Below are 21563 nucleotides of genomic sequence, written 5' to 3'. Positions count from 1 at the left end.
GATTTTTCCTAACTAAATTTGCACGATCATGTAGATTACATAACACGGAGTTGGCCAAGTTTGCACCAAAATGGTTGAATACAGTCAAGATATCCAGGGCAGTGGTTCCTGGGTTCAAAGTGCAGACGTGGTTGAAGATGATGAAGTTGTGAAGAATGTAAGTTTCATCCTGTGTTCACAGCCATGAAAACGTGGTTGATTTTAGCAACCATTATCAGACCTTATGTATGAGACTGATAGAGTTGAGTAGCTGTGGTCCTCTATAAACTGTTTTATAACTGATGGACTATGAGAGGAGTCCTATAACTCAATTATGTTTGAAACCATACTGTGGGTGTTGCCTATGAAGTTAAAGAATTATGGAGATAACTAAAAACCACATGTCAGCCCTAGGTAGTAGGTTGGCCAAAGCACCAGCCACCCATTGAGATGGTATCACTAGAGAATGAATGAGTCCTTTGACTGGCCAGATAGCACTAAATTGGATCCCCTCTCTGGTTACGGCTAATTTTTCCTTTACCTACACATAAACCAAATAGTCATTCTTTCCACATTCTCCTCTGTCCTCTTACACCTGACAATACTGAGATTACCAAACTATTCTTCCTCGCTTAAGGGGTTAACTACTGCACTGTAATGCTAAAGTGGCCACTTTCCTCTTTGACAAAAATAGAATAGACTTATTAGCTATGGTAAGAAGCTCACTAGGAGAAGGAAATTCCAAAATCAAACCATTGTTCTCTAGTCTTGGGTAGTGTCATAGCCAATTTACCATGGTCTTCCACAGTATTGGGTTAGAGTTCTCATGCTTTGGGGTACACTTGTATACACTACTCTTCCTTATTTCTCTTCCTCTTTTATCAAGTTTTTATCGTTTATAAATGAAAGATATGATTTAATGTTGTTATTGTTTAAAAAAATTATCTATTTGTTCATTACTTCTCTTGTAGTTTACTATTTTCATTGTTTCCTTTCTTCACCTGGCTATTTTTCCCTGTTGGAGCCCTTGGGTTTAAAGAATCCTGCTCTTTCAAAGAGCGTTATATCTGGTGATAATGATGACTACCGGTCCTGTAGTCGAACAAGTTGTCGGCAGGTTTCTGATTCCCAGGATCCTAGGCGATGAGCAAAAGCCGTGCATGCATATCGTCATACTTAGGCAGGAATTTGTTGAATTGCCAATCGAAAGGATCTAAGATGCTCTTTTAGTTTTCTACAAACTGTGCTGTGTAGAATGGTGCTTATGTAAATACAAAAATAATTTTTGCAGCTCCAGGTGAAAAGTAAATGCAGAGAAATCCTCTGGTTTGATATATAAAATTGAATATACAAATATTAATTGGTGTTTAATGGCGTATGTCAGAGTCAACACCCCTAGTTGAACAGAATTATATATAGGTACGGATATATAAATAACTATATGGGTAGAATGATTGAGTTATGTAAGTTAATGTGTTACATAAATTCAGGACAATTAAGGTTAAGTAACCAATGGTAAACGCAACTGGACACAGTACGCAATCATAACTGATAAGTTGCTTTGCTAAACTGTATATGGGTACTTACAGTGAGCTCAAGGTCTTGAAATATTATCATCCGAGGAAGAGTGAGGTGATGAAAGGTGAAACAGCACAGGAGGATGATAAATATACGGACAGAAATGAATATTACGTGTATAATAAATGGAGAGAATACAATAAAAAAGTTATTAGGAGAAACCGAAATGATAAAATACAGGGACTGGAAAACTAAATATAAAACGAAAGAGAAGTAACTGAAATAAAGTTCGGAAATAAATTCCACACCCACAACTCGCCTCAAAAGGATAAAGCATCTCTTTCAGGAGGGAAGCTTTTCTTGTTTGACTTTGTGAGAGATGTTTGGCACATATTTCCACATCATATGTTCACCCAGAGGTTTGCCAAGCTAGGTAGGTAATTTTCTGTCATCGGTTTTGTGAATGGGGTACTCTGTCTATTCCAAGGCATTATGTAATCGATGGGAACTTTCTTATATCCCACCTCTCCATATCTGTAATAGAAGGCTAGGGCTAAATCACTTCCTCGCTAGAGGATTAAATGTTCCTAAGTAGCTTGGAACAATCTTGCCAACCTTGGAAATTAAGCCTCCAGAGTGAGTGACTTTCATTCTCTGTAGTCACACCTATGTACTGAAGATGAGATACAGAGAGAGACACATCACCCTCAAAGACTGTCTTCCTACTAGCTTTAGCATAAATAAAAAGAGTACAGTACATCATACTAGGGTTTTACTGTACTTAGGATCTTCTAGGACAAACTTTCTTAACCTAGGGTTTATGGAAAAGTTTCCAGGGGTATGTAGATGGTGGATGAAAAACTATTTCAAATATTTAAATGTGTAGAGAGAGAGAGATTACGAGAGAGAGAGAGAGATTACGAGAGAGAGATTACGAGAGAGAGATTACGAGAGAGAGATTACGAGAGAGAGAGAGAGAGAGAGAGAGAGAGAGATTACTTGCTTCCCTCATGATCAAACACTTCTTCAGGCATATGAGAGCCTCGGATGTTCATAATTGAAATTTGTTATTTTGTATCATTGAAACACCTTAAGTTAGAGGTGCATATATCTCCTGTACCAGCCCGCAACTTTTTTATGCTTGTAATTTGCTTAGAGAGAGAGCCCTTTCCTGTATTGACCTTGAATGGATTTAGTTTTCTTAGACTTCTAAACCATTAACAGACTCTCCATTTCTATGATATTCTGTCCTTATTGGCGCTACACGTCTATTTCTTTGTAAACATTTTTAAAGGTTCATAGGCATGGGTTGTTTGGGTATAGTTAGATTTGCAACTTTGCCTCTCTTTTCTATCCCAATGGCAGCTTTCCTCCGCAATAAGATCAGAGAGAGCCATATTTACAAATCAAGTGAAATCTGGTAAATAAGTATAACTCCGTCATCATGTCCCTCAAGAGTGTGTCTCAAGCTCAGACTCTACAACAAACACGGCTACTGAACGTTACAGCCCTTGGTACTCGTTATTGATGTCATCAGCTCTTTTTTTTCTGTTCCCCATTATTAACTAGAAACACTTGGCGTTTGACAGACAGTGTCTGACCATATGGACGCACTTTAAGAATACCAGTTCTGTAATTTCATCTTTTTTTTTCTTGTGATACAGTACTTACATATGTATTTGATATGCTAAACTACATAATTTCTGTAAATACCCTCTCATATGAAAATGTTTTCAATTGCTAAGGAGTAATAAAGCAAAATTTCTGAAAATATCTTTATTACTCTTGTCCATAGAACTGTCATAATACACCAAAAACATGTTACGCACATATTTATATAACATACAAATCACCACAAAACAATTTTCAGTTGATAAATTCTTTTTCTGAAATATGAATGAATACAGTATATTAAATAATTGAAAAGATAACTACACACAACACAAAATAGTTCTGTATATGTGAAACTTTCTGGATAAGAACAAAAAGTAGCATAAGTCAAATTTGGAAAAAAGTGGTTGAAAAGACCTAAAGAATCAATTTGTCACCTTTGACATAAATTCAGTAGGCGTAAATTGGTATGAATCATTTCTAAAAACCGCATGCCATAGCCACAGTTTGTATCTTAAAATTCAGGGTAGCAGCAGCTCTACTTACAAAAAAGGCCGTGCATCGTATGAAAAATTTAATGCTATTTGTGCTTTCAACATAATATAAAAATCAGATGCTTTTAGGCACCTTTTTGTGAGCAAATGATTGTTACATCTCCCTAACATTACCACTACTGTACTATATAACTCGAGTGCAGAATGTAGGATGCTTTAACCATGTTAATAAATGCTTACTCTAACTAAATAGTTCACTTTCTTATTTGCATCCTGCAAACTGCATTTCCTTCACAATCATTCCACTTGCATTTATCATCCATCATTCATCCACTAGAAATATTTCATGATTAGGGTAGTTAGAATTACTCCCTTTGCAGATTCATAAGACTGACAACAAAATTTACAGTATATCGAGTCTCTTATCTGATAATTTTCAAACTTCTGATAATCTAATCAAGGTTTTCCTAAAAAAATGTTTAAGGGTTTAAAGCAACATACAAATAATATTCTGAAACTAAATTCAATTTGATCAATTCGAAAAAGAAAAATAGAGTGTTTTTGTTATATTATTTAGGATATAAAATCTTACATTTCAGCATGAGTTGGAAAATGCTTTGCTAGGTCAAAAGTCCTTTAATGAACAAGTTTGATTGAAAAAATCATCAGAAAAAAATTATAACTTAAAAAAGGACTATAAAACTCTTACTTTCCATTGTATTTGGAAGCCATATTCATCAATTTAGGAAATTGAAGGCATTCAAGTGGTTCCAGTCTACTCCTTACAAAGGAATAAAATTCCCTTTAAAAGTATGAAAATACTAAGGCACTTGATACTAAGAATTAGCATACCGTGCAATGCTAACCTTTTTGAGTGAAAATCCTCCAACTCTGAACCTCTACATCAGGTGCTAGAGTATACTGGCATTTGTACAGTACAAATATTTGTTGCCTTTGACTATACCCAATCATTTAGCTATATTTGCTATGGAAGTTAATCTCATTATTATTGCTTCTATTATGATTGGTAGCACACCTTCGTTAATCTAAGTGACATACTGATACTGTTTACAAACATCATTTTATATTTGTTTACCAATAAAAATCTACTGTGAATTATCACATGTTACACAGTGATCAAATTATTTCCAGATTTTAACTAACCTGCACACCAATACAGCAAGATACATTTGATGAGGAATTAAAAAAATCAAATCACATTTCACATACAGTCGAGCGATTTCAGTAAAATTTAGGTACAGCAGTTACATCCAAGAAACAATGGTAAGGCGAAGTTTTAAGCTTATTTTTACAAAACTATGCTGTATCCTTTACTTCACAATCTGTAAAGCTTGTACAAATATATCTAAAGTTGTTAACTGTACTTGTAGTAAATTGCTTCAACTATTTTGGTAGTCTTAATTATTCATCTAATTTCAGAGAATCCCTGACATTAACATGGAATGGTAAAATACATAATAGTTGATGATCTTACTACACACTTAATAAATTTTCATGTTTACCTTATCTTAGTAGTTTTAATACAGGAAAATCACAAAGGGTAGCTCAAGTAGTCAGTTTCTTTGTGTTAAGGAGATACAGTACTAGTCACCAATAGTTTCAATACATTTTAGTCTAGTCTACTCCCATTTAATCTAATTACTCTAAAACGTTTGGTGTAAACTCAATAATTATCACCTCTAAAGCTCTGAGCTACAAACTCCAAAGATTTCACATGTTCAGTATAATCGAATTGGAAAATTTATTCCAAAGCTGGAAATTTCATACTTAACTTCAGCACACAAAACAGGTATCATAGCTCTAATATGTTCTTATTTGCAAAAAATTTTAATTCGTTCTAGTAATGAAAAATTTGCTGTCATACAATAGCAAACATGTAAAAATTTTACTATAAATCAATGCCTACCTTAAATGCTAAATTTTAATAATTTCCATGTTAAGTGATGCATGGAAAATGATTAATCAAAATGAAATTAAAGTATAGCACTATATGTATAATGATAAATTCCTTGAAGAAATTAAACAATGATGTCATGCTTTTTTTATGAAGTTATAATAATATACAAGGCCTTGGGACCTTATTCTCCTATTGATTTACAACTTTTAAATATCTAACTTCATATAACACAAGTTCATTGCATGAATGATATAAAACATTGCCATTATATTTTTTTGTGGTTCAAGATTAACTACTCATCAGCAACTCCAGGTCAAGTCGGTAAATTTACCAATATCGCACAAGCAGGATTTGGACAAATTCACTGCTGTTTAAGGTCTCCACATCCTAAAAATTCCAATCCCTTCCCAAACCTGGTGCAAGATTGATAGTTGACAGACTTTGTGAAACATTAACAGGTTATTTAATATTCATAAAAAAAGTTTCATTTTCATAACAGAAAGGCACCTATTAACCATATTTGAAGTCTTGAATAAAGCTTATCTCCATTTTTATTCATACTACAGCACTTGAAAGTGTGAAACAAAACTTCGGAGGAATTTATACTGATATTGAAATAGACAACTAACCTACAAGCTTCACGACTTTCCTTTGAAATTAGAATTCTAATTGAAAACAGAATCCTCTCTTATCACTGTATTCAGTTTTAGTGACAGTAGCTTTTGAAATTCAACTCCGGCATTCTTACAGTACTGACACAAACCTCGACATTCCTCTTCAAGAAAAATGCATAAAAGGTCTAAAATGGATTGTGAAATCTGTAATAGGTTTCAATATTTAACTACAGCTACTTCCACAGGAGCAGTTCTAAAACTATGCAAACTATTAAAACAGTTAACTACCTTTTGGGACCTATCTCAAGACCAAATTCCTTCTTGTTTCACACTGATACAGGACTTAAATATTGAATTATAAATTACATTAAAACTTCACAAGTTAGAAGGGAAACCAAACAATGTGGAAACTATCCACTATTACATAGAATTACGTTAATCCCACAAATAATGTGTACATTGGTGTGCGAGCAGAAAATTTTCTACCACTGAAGCTTTTGATCAGTCAAAACTTTCTTTTAATGAAAATTACGCCATTTGATTCCATGCTCGACTTTTAACAAGCTCCCCACTGCATATGCAAGTAAGGACAGTTATTTTGGATTACAAAAGTATGCAGTATTTCTGTGAGATGCATTGAGACAAAAGGCTGCAAGACTAAACTCCTTAATCATCAATTTTACCCCAGTTAAAAAAGCTACCTACCATAAAGTTCAGTTCACATGTTTAAAAGGAACACTTAAGTGCTAAAATATGCTCCAAAATTAATGACTACGATCAAAGAAAGCTCGTAAGAAATATTAACTACTAGCCTACACTAGTCACAATTTCAATGCAAAGACGAGCGCAATACTGGTGATAAATTATAAACTTTTTAATGTACACAGAAGATACATTTAATGTATTTGAAAAATTCCTAACTTACAAATGTAACATCTCTCTACTGGTCACACAACATTTGATACAAAATAGGCTAATTGTCATGATAGTTTTATCAAGAATTCAGTTTTTCAGAGACCGTGTCCATCTGCCACAGGTCTCTTTGTAAGAAAGATAACTTTGAAGGTCTTAAAGTTTATTCATTTAAAAAACAATATACTGAGGTTGCCCAATTGAGCATTTCAAGAACTCGAATTCTCTACTAATTAAGCTAATCAAGCCAAGAAAAACAACCTGGAGCTTTCTTATCTTAAAACCTAACAAAAAGCTCTTGAGGCTTTGACAAGTAAATACTTGTCAAATTATTACTGAACAGATTTCCAAAGTTACACAAACCAGAAACAATAAATCATATTCCAAACTCTTTACTTGTTCATTTAAAATGTGAAATAAATAGTATATAACTTGGAAACTCTCTTGACTCCTCCACGAAAGTTACTCCAACATGATATTTAGGTTCTAGTATACGCCTACTATGTAATTTTTTCAGTTTCCAAAACTCTTGTTCAGTTTTATTTACTGAAAATTTCTGTTTCCGATGTTCAAATCTAGCCCCCAATTAACCTTAACCTTATGATATAAAAATATCCAAAGATTACAGGAAAAAAACTTGATTCATATACTAGTAGATTATTACAAAAACCATTCCTAATGGCTATTAAAGAAATCTTCATTGAATCATTAAGTATAATATATCACAAGTAACCATAAAACAGTCAAGCTATTTGCTAAAATATATATAAAAAAAACTGTAGCTACCAACAAAAAATCAGCCAAGTTCAAATTACAATACAAAATATTAACTTGGTAACTAATATTTATCACAAAGAAATTAGATAAAAGTAATAGCTTTTACAAATAACCCTACTTTTAGGAGATATAAAAATATAGCCACTCTCTATGAAATGTTCTACAACCTATTCACGTATTAAAATGTTTTATTGGCGAAATAGTATGACTTTGGTATCTCAAAGACAAATTTTTTTACTGAAGCACTATAAACAAAATAAGGAACCTTCACAACTTTACCAAGATAAGTCTGTCCAGAGACAGTAACAAATTCACTGTCGAGTAATATTCTAATAATTACATTATTTCGTATAAATGCTATCATTGAAATAACGTGAAACTATGTTAAATAACAATAATGGTGAATAATTGACGAGGTCCTAATTTTATACATATGCTTTCCAACTCAATATTTGACTAAAGTTTCAAGGAAAAGTGTTCTGATAGATTAAAGCCCTATGAAAAACACTTAGTATAAATTATGGTTTATGTTTGAAATTCCCCATCACTCATATTTTGCTTTGCAATATATTGGAATACCACTACAGTACTATAGTATTCTATATGAAAATCTAGAGTTCATGAGTGAAAGTTACTTTCAAGTAGTATAATATTTTGTCATTGAAAGCTTTAAGTTTGCTACCAACTATTATCATCAATTTATTAATAAAGTAATTTTAAATCAAATTACAGCAGTAAACATTTTATATAAAAAAGAACTAGTTTCAACAGTTTCTTTAAGTTACTACACAAAACAGATTATAAATTGAACATCAAATCGACTCCCAAAATCATTTAAAATCTATGACTTGAATTTGAAGAGTTTCCCACCATAAATATTGATGAGAGTCATTATTATTTATGTTGGAAATTTAATGTCAATGTTTAACTGAAACTACATAAAATCCTTTCATTATCAACACTCGTGTATCCTTGATCAGAAATTTAGGTTTTATCCCTGACCATTCACAAAAATCAAAGAATTTTTTTTATTATCCTATATGGGATTTTTTTGTATTCTTGAAGAATGAACTAGAACTTGAAGCTCACAATCAGAGAATTTGGAGGATATGCTATACTGTACAAGAAATTCCCCGGGAAAAATCAACATCCATTTATGAACTGGGTAAATATATCCAGTATACACTTATCCAATTAAGTAAAAATGACCAATATACACCAATCTGATCATATATGAAGTCAATATCCTAGTTCAAATATGCCTATTTAGGCTATTAATCTGTTGTCAGCTAGTTACTTGTAAACAATCACAAGAACTCTATGAAAGAAAAGAAAAGGAGAATATAAGCACTTGATATAGTTCACTGCTGTTGTAAGCTAGGATAAAACTGCAGAACTTTAAAAAAGTAAATACTATAGACATTGCAGTTGGACACACCTTGTACTTGTGTGTTTGTCATGTAGCTACATTGAACCAAAATACAGCACTATTATAAAAAACAACCAATATCTACATACAGTATATTGTATTGCTATTGATTCTAAAATTTACAAATATCATCCGTCTCTCTTGCGCAGACCTCTGAATGGTCATCTGTATATATTTTGTAATGCAGGAGTAGTTTGTAATGTTTAGTCTTTAACGTCCTATAAAAGTATACATTTCATCAAATAACTCAATACACTGTACTATAATCTGGTTGAATACAATATTCTTTTACATAAGTAAATTAAGTACAATCAAACACTAATTCAATCCATACACATGGAATACGTGATCCCACAAATCAATAAGAAACCATGATCCATAAAATGCATTGAATCACGAAACTGGGTATTTTAGTAGTGTCCACTGAAATAATGTAAGAATCTGCCTTAACTTTTGGCTTCCAAAACTGCCTGACTTCATATGGTTGTTAAGTCATCCCTGAGAACATCAACCTAGTTTCATGATGTTTCAACTCGTCAAGGCCACGTTGGTAAAGGAAGTAGTAATGCAAACCGTTAGCTACATAACCCACACAGTAACATTACTTACCAACATTTACCAATCTGAATAACTGTAAATCTCTCTTAATAAACCATGCAAAGATGACTGAGAGCCAAGGAATTAAGGCAGTTAGTTAACACTAGTCTATGCACATTCTTCTATAGTAACTGCCTATCAAACTACCCATATCAGTCACTGCCTCCATCATAGTCCCCTGCCGTGGAGCTTCTTCAGGGGCTTCGAATCCGTAAGTGAAATGTTCTGAAATGTTAACATGATATAGTATTTCGAAAAAAAAAATGATATTTTATTCAGCTATATGCATTCATATTAGTTAGGGTAAAGTGATCAACCAAATCAACATTTTTCTCTATAATAGTTTTTCAACCAACGAATAGCAGGACAAAAATACCTGACAATAATGCAGTATTGCTAATGATGCTAATGCCAGTTTTACAGTTAACACAACTGTTACCCTTTTCTGATACTACTCCAGTCTTATGCTAATGAATATATACTGCCAAAATGCCTTCTTTGATAAAGTGAGCAAGATTCTATAATCAACGAATATTATTTTGTAGATGCCAACTGTGTTTTTGAATGCTATAAAGTAAAATATTGAGATATAAAGTGATTAAAGCAAATGTAAAATTTAAGGACAAAAAAATATATAAAACTATCTTGATTTTGACTATTGGTACCTTTAAAATATTCTTCATGAAGCTTTAAATTCTGAACAAATTCGGAATTATCCATCGGTCCTTGAGTACCCCCCAATTCCTCAGGCAATTCTTCTGCAGGAATGTGCTGGTGGAGGCTTTGAAGATCTTCGCCATGAAAGTGAAGCTGTTAAAATAGAAAAGTAATTAAAATTTCCAAATTTGATCCTACATATGTCTCAGGGGTCCCAAACAGATTGCAAATGAATATATTAAATAATAGAATAAATAAATGTACAAATTTATAATCGTTTATTCTGATGCGACCAAACATTCACCAAGACCTTCCAAACTATAATAATTCTAAAAATTTCTCAGGGTATGACCATAGAATAGTTATACTGACATTCGTCTACACTTTTAAAAATGAAAAAGACAAGCACACATTACTATAAAGAATTGAATAAAATGAATACTTAAATCTAAGCAATAAAACTACACTTAACAGTAAATAACTGAACTACCATTGCAAGTAAATACACTTATGAAATGTTTTGGGCCTTTATTAAAGAAATTCTAAATCCTATACTTTGAAATATATTCTAGAAATTCATAATGCTATACACTATTCCTAATTTCATTAAACAATTTTTTTTTTATCTTGGGAGAAAAATTTATAGGTTGAATAAGACAATACTTACAAACACAGAAATGGAAGGCACTATTCACACTTTATATTATTTCATGGTATTCATGGTGCTAATCATCTAGTGTAAATATAATGGAGTAAACTTACTTTATTTAGATTGACTTACCCTTCCTTTAATTGTATCAGAGAGGAAAGGTTTGACCAGACTAAACACCCAGTCGAATATAGAAGGTTCATGGACAAAGTGAAGTGCTTTGAATCTTAGGGGGAATACTTCCTGAAAGGGAAAAAATAATGATAAAACACACTAATAAAACAAAGTAGTTGAGTAAAATAAACAAATCATATTTTAGAAACATTATGCCTTTAAATGTGGACCTATGAAACATAGACAAAATTATTGAGCTTTTAGTATATACTACATAGTAAAATTTATCACTCCATCTTTTCCTTTATTCATACTTCTAGATCGCCTAAAATCTAACACGCAGATATTGAGAATTCCCTTTGGACAGATCTTAGCATTTCTCCTATGTAGCTGAATTTCTGGACTTATTGTAAATTTTGTAAAGTCCTTAAAGGCATAAATGTTATTCATCACGTTATGGTGGAATGTGCACCCTTTCATAAATATAATGAAAAATCAGATAAGATGATTTTAAGGCAGATCCTCCTTGGTTTTCGCTTCTTTCAGGTAGCTTAAGGCTTTTTTAAATTAACTGCAAGGTCTTTATCTATAAAATTAATTGCAAGGTCTTTATCTATATTAAGGTGATTGGCTGAGACAGTAAGCTGCCACTGAGGACATCTTCCCAGTCATATTCGCACTTCCCTATCTGACAGGCTGACTTTGGTACTTAATGAACATAATTATGACTATTATTATTACTAGCCAAGCAACAATACCATCTGAAAAAGTAGGATGTTATGAGCCGAATGGCTTCAACACGGAAAATTAACCCAGTGAAGAAAGGAAATAAGGAAACAAATAAACATTATATGAGAACTAACAAATAAAGGATACATGATATTTTATAATCCGCAACAACGTAAAAATAGTTCCGTCATATATAAGCTATGAAGTGTGTGTTAGCCTGTTCAAAACATTTGCTGCAAGTTTGAATTTCTGAGGTCCCACTGATTCAACTGTCTGATTAGGAAGATCATTCCACAATCTGGTCACAGTTGGAATAAAATTTCTAGAATATTGTGTAGTATTGCACCTTATGATGGAGAAGGCAAGACTTAAAATCAACTGCATACCTAGTACTATGTACAGGATAGTGCTGCCTGGGATGATTTGAATGTAAGGAATGGTCTGAAATATGAAAAATCTTAAGCATCATCTATGTACAGGATAGTGCTGCCTGGGATGATTTGAATGTAGGAATGGTCTGAAATATGAAAAATCTTAAGCATCATCTATGTACAGGATAGTGCTGCCTGGGATGATTTGAATGTAGGAATGGTCTGAAATATGAAAAATCTTAAGCATCATCTATGTACAGGATAGTGCTGCCTGGGATGATTTGAATGTAGGAATGGTCTGAAATATGAAAAATCTTAAGCATGATGCATAAAGAACTAACCGAATGATGGTGCCAGAGATTAACATCTAGCTCAGGAATAAAAAATCTAATAGACCAAAATATTTTGTCCAACAAATTATGATGAGATTCAGCAGCTGAAGACAAGAGAGGAGAACAATACTCGAAACTAGGCAGGATGAAAGAATTAAAACAATTCTTCAGAATATATTGATCACCGAAAATCTTAAGACTTTAAGCCAATTTTTTTTTGGCATTTGAAGAAAAAACAGACATGTTTCTCAAAAGTAAATTTGCAATAAAGAATCACATCTAAAATTTTGAAGGAGTTGTATATAGTTAAAAACACATTAATGTGGAGAGACCTAATTGCAACTATACTTGAGTTGTTTTAAGGATCACGTTCATGCCCCATAATTAAGGGATTCTACAACTCCAGGAGAGGGAATTGAAGCAAATAAAGTAGCATCATCTGCAATTGCAACAAGCTGATTTTCTAAACCAAACCACTTATTGTGTATATATAGAATGAAAAGTAATGGGTCAAGATCACTACCCTTAAGAACACCAGATATCACATTCCTATACTTACTATGGTGCCCATAAACAACTACTTTTTGCAATCTACTAATAAAAAATCAGCAACGATGCTAAGAAAAGACCCCCCCTATTCACAACTGTTCAAGTTTAGAGACAAGGGCCTCCCGATTAACATGGCCAAAGGCAGCACTAAAATCACGGCCAATCATACGAACTTTCTGATCACAATCAAGTGATTTCTGTACAGCATGGAAATTGTGAGAGCATCAGATGCTCCAAGGTCTTTGCAAAAGCAAAATTGCAAACTAGAGAACAGATAATTTCAAACATGTGAATTATGGATATTGGGTGGTAATAGAGTATCATTACAAATTCTTCTAGAAACACAAAAAGGTCCTCTTCTTACTAACCTACAGAAAAGAACTAACAGCTTAGAAGCAAAGAAATCAGAAGTGTTCATCTAAATAAAGCAATGTAAAAATACAATTTGGGTCTACACTTCCATGAGCATCAAGATTCATAAAATGATTTCAATTTCACGGGATTGAGAAGCTAAATTTGTTATTCTAGGCTCGGAAAACATAAATGAGGACAACCTTTTTTTCTCATTGCTCTGCTTACTGTCAAACACATCAGCCAAAAGGGTTGTTTTTTTCCTTTGGACAGTGGCAGAGCCGTCTGATTTAAGTAAAGGAGGAACTGTGTACAATGTACACAGGCAGTGACATGCGGGCAAAAAACATTACCAACTGATACAGGTAGAGGGATGAATGGTGATGAATTCAGAAACGCAAAAACCAAAGGCCTGATTCTGGATACAAACAGCGTTACCAGATCTTGCTCAGCCCCATGGTGTGTCTATTCGTTCACTATATAAAGACTGGGGATCAGTTGAAAACCTAAGTCTACACACAGGTACTCGACTCAAGTCAAACTTTTGGGCTTAAATGTTAGTGAGATGATTTATTCTAGTGCAATCAGATATTATTGCCATGATGAACACCAAGATTGAAATGAAAAACAGAATGACCCAGAAGAATCATAACTGCTGCACTCTGGAAGAGCTGCCAGGAGAACTTGTGTAACAATTTTACATGGACTGCAATTAGAAAAAGTAATATGTTAGAAAAAGTAAATGAGAATAAACCGCAACATATTACTATCCTCAGAGATGGTACAACCCTTTATGACCATCATGATAATACTTATATGGAACAAAAACAAAAACTACAAGCCATATTTAATAAAGTAAACATGTTACTTCTGGAATCATGTGCCTGCCAATGTCTCCGTTCCTTGCATGGACAATGAACACTAACACAACAGTGAAGTTGTTTGTCTGCGGTGTTCTCACTTTTGACATCAGAACTCATTGCTACTCCCATCGTGTCCTGGTAACAATAATCGTCTTTCAGACAATGCAGGGTTAATCCCCATTAAAGAAAAAAAAACTGGCCTAACTCCAATATGGTTTTGTTTTTATTTAAACACCATTATAACTGAGAACATTCCCTATAGCAACTCCTTAAAAGTACAGTTCCTAAAATAATTATCATTATCATAGTCTTCCCTTTAATAAGATGAGTTCTAATTTTGTTCATGAATAAAAAATCAGTATAATCTCTTTAAAGTGTTGTCCCTGCCTGGTTTTTGTATCAATGTTTCTTATTTTATTCATAGTTATAAGTTAAAGTAATAATTTAAGATATTGTACCCGTTAACTAAAAATAGATGTGCCCATTACCAATAAACGCTTAACAATAAACGCTTTACTGTAACCTTAGTTAATTCTGAATCTTCTTTTGAATTTGCTGGATTCTTTGTATCAAAATACCAGTACTCCTGTTTTTTCAGTAAGCAATGGGTTATAGTATATTTCGACTTAATATACCAAACAACCGAAATGGTCTTTTATAAATCCTGATTAAAGTGAATACATTGTATAAAAATATATAAGAACATAATATGCGTAGAAACTTTAAAAACTAACAAGTGAGGTTACTGAAAGAACATTAATTATTAGAGTCCATTGCATATTACTGACATGGTTACAAGATTCTTGGAGATTTGATAAAATTCTACTGTTGCCATTAAAAACGAATCTCTATTCTTTTTAATCTTTATGAGCACATGTAGTCAAGACGATTGCCTCACACTAATTCGAGGTGCATTGTCCTTTGGATTAGAGATTTATGGATTGAGTTACATAGTCCAGTGCTTGACCTGTGAGGCCATTCAACGACCAAGTGGACCTAGGGTAAAACTCTAGTTACACTGAGGTAAAAGTTAGAAGAGGTTGGGCAGCAAGATAAAAGAAAGAAAGCAAAAATGAAATTATTTGGGTATAATGCAAGTGTACTTTTAGATTAAAATGCTGAAAAGGCCGTTAAGTTATACCTGTAGTATACCGAAATGGATACACTAATGGCATTATCTTCTTTCATTTCACTTTTAGATGTAGCCCCTTTCAGCAGTATTCTTATCCACATCTCATTGTTATTTTGTTCACACGGGCAAAATAATATTGCATTGTTTTAACAAGAAGCCACTTCATAGAGTCTAAAACTGATGATTAACTTAGTAATATCTTTAGAAATAAAGTAGTAAAAGCTACCGTGGAATAAAAAAAATAAAACTGTTTTAATTCAATAATGGTCCCTATTATTTTATAAAACTATGGAAAGTGAAGAGCATTAATTCTCCGCAATAAACCACCATAAAGTCACGAGGCTAAATGTTCCAGACTTGGTTTTTTTTTTTTGGCAGGGAGGAGTAATTACTACTTTTTGAGAAAAGTTAGCTTAACATTAAAGTTCAATATATTTAAGGGAAAATTCTTTGAAACCATGATTTTTCGCGTTAAAATACCAGAAATTTTCAAATCCTTTCCTGTAATAAACTCATATTCTAGGTTCATACTAGGTTACTTACCAAAGAATTAATACCCAAGACAGTACCAATGTGGCAGATCAATGTACACACCCAGTCAGTGAACACATTTCCTAGTTAGTAAATTACAAAGAGTATAAAATGTATCTGAAGATAAGATAGTGTAGTATAAAGAAAGTTTTCAGTCTTCATATTGAATATCTAGAATATGACAATTTACCGCAAGTGATAAGTGTAGAACAGTTGCTAGCACTTGCTGAAATAGTTTTTGCAAACCTTAAAGGCTGAAGGTTGGATAGAGAGAGGGGTGGATTTAGAACATAGGACATTACATTGGGGCTGGTGAGGCCATTCATCGCCATCATGAATGAAAACCGTTATAAATAAACTTTTGTCAAAAATCACAATTATTAAAATATACAAAAGCACACGCTTATGCCAAGAAAACTAAGCATATTTGCACATATTCGTATACATATTTTTAAAAATATATTTTACCATTTATACACCAAAAAAAATGTAGAAATTGAAATGTAATAAAATACGATTCACAACAAGCAGATACTTTCTTGCGTAGACATCTATAAAAGCATAACATCGATGAATTTGATATCAGTAGTTTCCATCAGATGTCAAAAGTTACTGTTATATATCTTGAGATATGGAGATGATTTCGCCAAAGAAAGTTTTTTTCTGATTAACAACTGACTTAACAAGCTCCAATTCATTCCTTTCCCCAAACTTGCGGGTTTTCCCAACCTGTCCCAGTTCATTATTACATCTAGCATTTGCTCTAAGGTCACCTATCACAACCCACCCACTGGTTTTGAGCAAGATGTCTGTCAAGCAGCTAAATGATGATAATGATCAGGATTTGTAAAAGAAAACGGTCTATCAATCTGAAATTAAATAAACATCGTATTAAAGTTAAATATCAAAAGCGCTGCAACGAAAACAAGTAATGAAGATAAAGGTGAAAAATTTGGAAGAAAATTAGCGGATTTATGTTTTTCCCTTTTACGATTTCTGTTCATCAATTATCTTTTTGTCTTTGAGAACCTACGTTAGTAAAGGTTATGAGAGAGAGAGAGAGAGAGAGAGAGAGAGAGAGAGAGAGAGAGAGAGAGAGAGAGAGAGAGAGAGATCCTCAGGTGGGGGATCTATCTGCAAATTTCCTACTTTATGAAATGTGTACCAATACTTCTCGAAACACGCCAAGTAAAGTGAATTTTCCCATTGCTTTAAAAGGGTTAGCAGTAAAAATTCAATGCACTTACAAAGTTTCTCGACCATTTTTCCAGTCAACTTAAAATCCTGATGCCAAAGCCAATTTAGACAAAACCTAAACCAGCTGTAGTTACCTGGATAACCGAAATCATTCTTCGGATGTGAGTTGGTGTCAAGTAGTATGCGTGTGTCATGGAAAGTCCAGCGCAGTCGACAACGGCCGTGATTCCACGAAGCTGAGTTATTGGAACTCGGACTATGTGCTCCAGCATAATCACTTGGCTACGGAAAACGTCGTCCAAGGTACATACTTCTGGCAGCCAAGCTCCTGAAAATAACAGTTAATTAGTAAGAATAAGGGGATAAGTCAATTGACAACTGTATAGAATGTCGTAATACAAGAGCCAAAAAGCTCTATGTACATATTTTGATTTATAAGCTAGAAAACCATGTGCTGTATAGTATTATTATTATTATTATTATTATTATTATTATTATTATTATTATTATTATTACTTGCTAAGCTACAACCCTCGTTGGAAAAGCAGAATGCTTAAGTCCGAGGGCTCCATCAGGGAAAATAGACCAGTGAGGAAAGGAAATAAGGAAATTAAAAGTTATTAACAATGAAAATGAAATATTTTAAGAACAGCACAACATCAAAACAAATCTTTCACATATAAACTATTAAAACTTAAAAAAATAACAAGAGGAAGAAAAATAAGAGTGTGTGTGTAGGCAAAAGGAAATTGAGCCGTAGCCATAGAGAAGGATCCAGTGTAGTACTGTCTGGCCAGTCAAAGGACTCAATAATTCTAGCGGTAATATCTCAACAGGTGGCTGGTATATCCCGGACATTAATACGTATCGGATTAATGAGACTGTTACATCAAGTCCCAAGAAGTGAAGTTTATTGACGATAGTATTTTGGAATCATTGGACACATCTTGGTTTTAAGATATGTTCAAAAATATTTAGAAAAACGTTACACCTTTACTAACCTCTCTTAAACCCACCAAACGAGCTTGATGCTACAAGGGAAATAGAATTATAAACGGACTAGATGATGATGATATGAGAGAGAGAGAGAGAGAGAGAGAGAGAGAGAGAGAGAGAGAGAGAGAGAGAGAGAGAGGGAGATTTGGGAATTTGAGCCATATGGCCTACCGCTGGGGACGAAGAACAATATTTTTGGGCCCCCGTACAACTGGGGGTAAACCCCGCAGTTGCACTGTGAAATAATAGCAATATTGAAAAGGATGTGGGAATGGAAGTAAAGCCGAGCGAAAAAATTTCAGGTCAAGTAAAATAGTGATGTCCGCAGAATGAACATCCATGGTACTTCTCGTTATGACTGAAGAACCTTAGAAGTGTAGGATAGTTTCACCTTTTTCATCTGTTCCTACTTCTACTGTCATATCAACTTTTTTTCGTGATTTTACTTCAAGTTACCTAGGTCTTATTTCCAGAAAAATGAAAAACAAACAAAACTTAGTCGGCAAGCCTATTTCTTCTTTCTTCACATTCATTCATTCTCCATTTCCCTGTAACTTCAATCTTCCCGTTCCCTATTCATTCAGAACGTCAATCACGACATATACGGCAAGAGAGGGGTATAGCCTACTATTGGCTTCATTTGCATAGCGTCAAATGATTAAACACTCGCTACTGTATAATTTTGGATGGAGTTATCAGGTCTCTCTCAATGCAGCTTGACTTATTATTTATTGACAACTATGTTTCCAAATTTCAAAATTGCTTTTGCGTATTTTTGGGCTGGGTGGCATAAAGGCTTTCTCAGCATTAGTTAAATGTTAACGTAACTGAGCATAGTTAACAGAACCGAAAATGTAAGTGCGTTTTTCCCATATAATTAATAAGTTCTTTAAATTCTGACTTTGTGTCTGCTTACTTCCTCCAGGAACAGCGTTACAATGTCTACCAGTGCTTGAGACTGTCTATGCGCTTATCACTCATGGATCACTTACCTAACCTTAACACTCATATTGATCCGTACGATTAGCAATGACACCATTACCCTGTCCCGTGAAATAAGTGTTTTCCTTTCCAGCTACATGTTCTAAAGCTAATCTATGCGCCGCAAAAACACACAAACACACACACGCCACTTACCTGTCCTGAAAATAAGAACAGTTCTGCCAAGTTTATCAGGAGTGGGAAGTACGGTTTGCATGTGTAAATCCCAAACATGGTCCAATGCTGACGGCGCTAAGTCAACATACATTTCAGCATTTTCTTGCCTTGCTCGGTAATATCCACGGACCTGGAACACGATAGATCCTGGTTATAGAAAATTATATTATGCAATGGTAAAGAAAAAAAGTTAGGCAAAAATGATTTTCATGATATAAGGATTCTATCTATATTTTTATAGTGTCAAAATGGATAAAAGCTTCATATAATGAGATTTTTTAAAATAAGGTCCCCGTTAAATGAATTATTACTAAAGCAGAAATGTAAATTTATTATTTTCAAGTTCAAAATTACTCTAAAAAATTAGAAAGGAATTAAGAATGTTGAAATAACTATTATGGCAGAATCGAAATATTTCACTATTATAAAACTCTTTCTTGTAGTTTTCATATGAATGGAAAAATTTCATCTAGATAAATGTGAGGTTAAATTTCTTTAAAAATTATTTATCTAAAAATTATTAATAAGATCTGTAAACACAGCAATGATAAAACTCAATATCTCCTCAATCCAAAGAGAAAAAATATACAATATTCTTGAGTCAATATTTGTTTGATGTTACTTCTATAAAAAAAATCAATATATACACCAAGAAAATGCAAATAACCCGAATGAAATTTATGATTTGTCAAGGATATATCCAACTACATTTGGGGAAGTATTTTCAGACCAAGATCTTAAAGGTGATGGTGGGCAGGGAGTGAGGGATTGGAAGGAACCTGTTAGACGGAGAAGATTAAAAGAGAAGCAGAGAATTAGATGGCGAAATTAGGTGATGGAGGATATGGAGAGAAGAGGTTAAGTGGAAGAGCCTTTGATAGAAGGCATTAGAGAGGGTGCATCAGGCAACCGACCCCTTAATGTAGAGGTAACGGTGGGAAAGAACTTAAAGCAGGAAGTATCTCACGAAGTAGCAGTGGCATCACTTTAAACAGCTTGCTAAGATGCATTTGTAGAATATCACAGGGCGTTGCCGCTGGGTTTGTTCTTAAACGTAATATAAAAATTGGGGCAAGGAAAAGTTATAAATGATGTGTAGGCGGGAAGGTAATTAAAGGGAACAAATGTGAGCAAAATAAATTGATAGTAAAGAATTAAGGTTTACTAAGACGGCACATTGGGCTTAGTACTAGCCTATGTACCGTAGGCTTTGCAAAACACGCTACCTCTTCTGCACAGTGTATCCTACCCAAGGAGTCATTAAGTTTACAGAAAACATTCTTGCATTGCGCCGATCCACAAAGCATTCCGCCTTCCGAGGTTGTTCAGAAGTGACCCAACCAGAGATGGCATAAGGCCATCTGATACACTACCACGCCACCACTACCTATTTTTATATGTTGTGCTCCAATTAGATATCAAACAAATCGTTTCTAACACTCACAATGGCAAGCCTGTAGATCAAAAACTCTTCGCCGGGTATTTCTCGAATCATCTCATTCTAATTATATTTACTGAATACATAGTAAATTTTTTTTTGAGTTTTTAGACTGATGCCCATAACACTGAATTAAGAGGAAAAGCAATGTAACTGTCATTTTCAGGTATTAGTTTCCAGTTCGGAAAATATACATTTTGCGGAGGTCTAACAGACTAACAAAGCTTTGTCATTAGATTTCTTCTTTTTAAATTGATTAAAGAGAAAAATTTTACAATTACAGTATGTATCCAGTATCCGAATAGATTTTAATAGAACAGGTGGTTATGAAACAGCCATTATTATAAAAAAAAAAAAAAAAAAGTGTCACGAAATTTGTCTGAAGTCTGTGATTTTTATCAGATTTGTTAAGATTATGTACCAACCGTGTGTCACACAATTGTACATAATTCCTTTTTATATATTATGCTTGTATCTTTGCTCTTCCCTCGCACTAAATAGAACATGTCTGCTTTTCTCCTCTGTAACATTGTCAATATTTGAACATGAAAATTCTGGTTGCTTTGAGATTTTGTATATAAAGGAGAGTGTTCTTTAATAAACAACTCAGTTGATTGCTTCCTGCCTTTGAGTCACAACCTCTCTCT

At 33.6% G+C, this 21563-nt stretch overlaps 1 protein-coding gene across 4 annotated transcripts in view; it reads right to left on the bottom strand.

Annotated features, from left to right (window-relative positions):
- Positions 1–5770: 5770 nt before the first annotated feature.
- LOC137645834 (alpha-tocopherol transfer protein-like) overlaps positions 5771–21563 on the bottom strand; it is a 532510-nt gene continuing 516717 nt past the window's right edge. For all 4 annotated transcript variants that reach the window (XM_068378812.1, XM_068378813.1, XM_068378810.1 and 1 more), the window contains 5 exons: positions 19458–19608; positions 17459–17652; positions 11288–11398; positions 10515–10659; positions 5771–10074 (listed from right to left, as the gene is read on the bottom strand). In XM_068378812.1, coding sequence (XP_068234913.1) covers positions 9953–10074; positions 10515–10659; positions 11288–11398; positions 17459–17652; positions 19458–19608 — 723 coding nt within the window. In that variant the 3' untranslated portion in view covers positions 5771–9952. The remainder of the gene's footprint in view (positions 10075–10514; positions 10660–11287; positions 11399–17458; positions 17653–19457; positions 19609–21563) is intronic.

The sequence above is a fragment of the Palaemon carinicauda genome, chromosome 8 (assembly GCF_036898095.1).
Source record: "Palaemon carinicauda isolate YSFRI2023 chromosome 8, ASM3689809v2, whole genome shotgun sequence".
NCBI classification, from domain to species: Eukaryota; Metazoa; Arthropoda; class Malacostraca; order Decapoda; family Palaemonidae; genus Palaemon; species Palaemon carinicauda.
The sequence above is the reverse complement of the archived record's forward strand: the minus strand, read 5'-3'. Positions and strand labels throughout refer to the sequence as shown.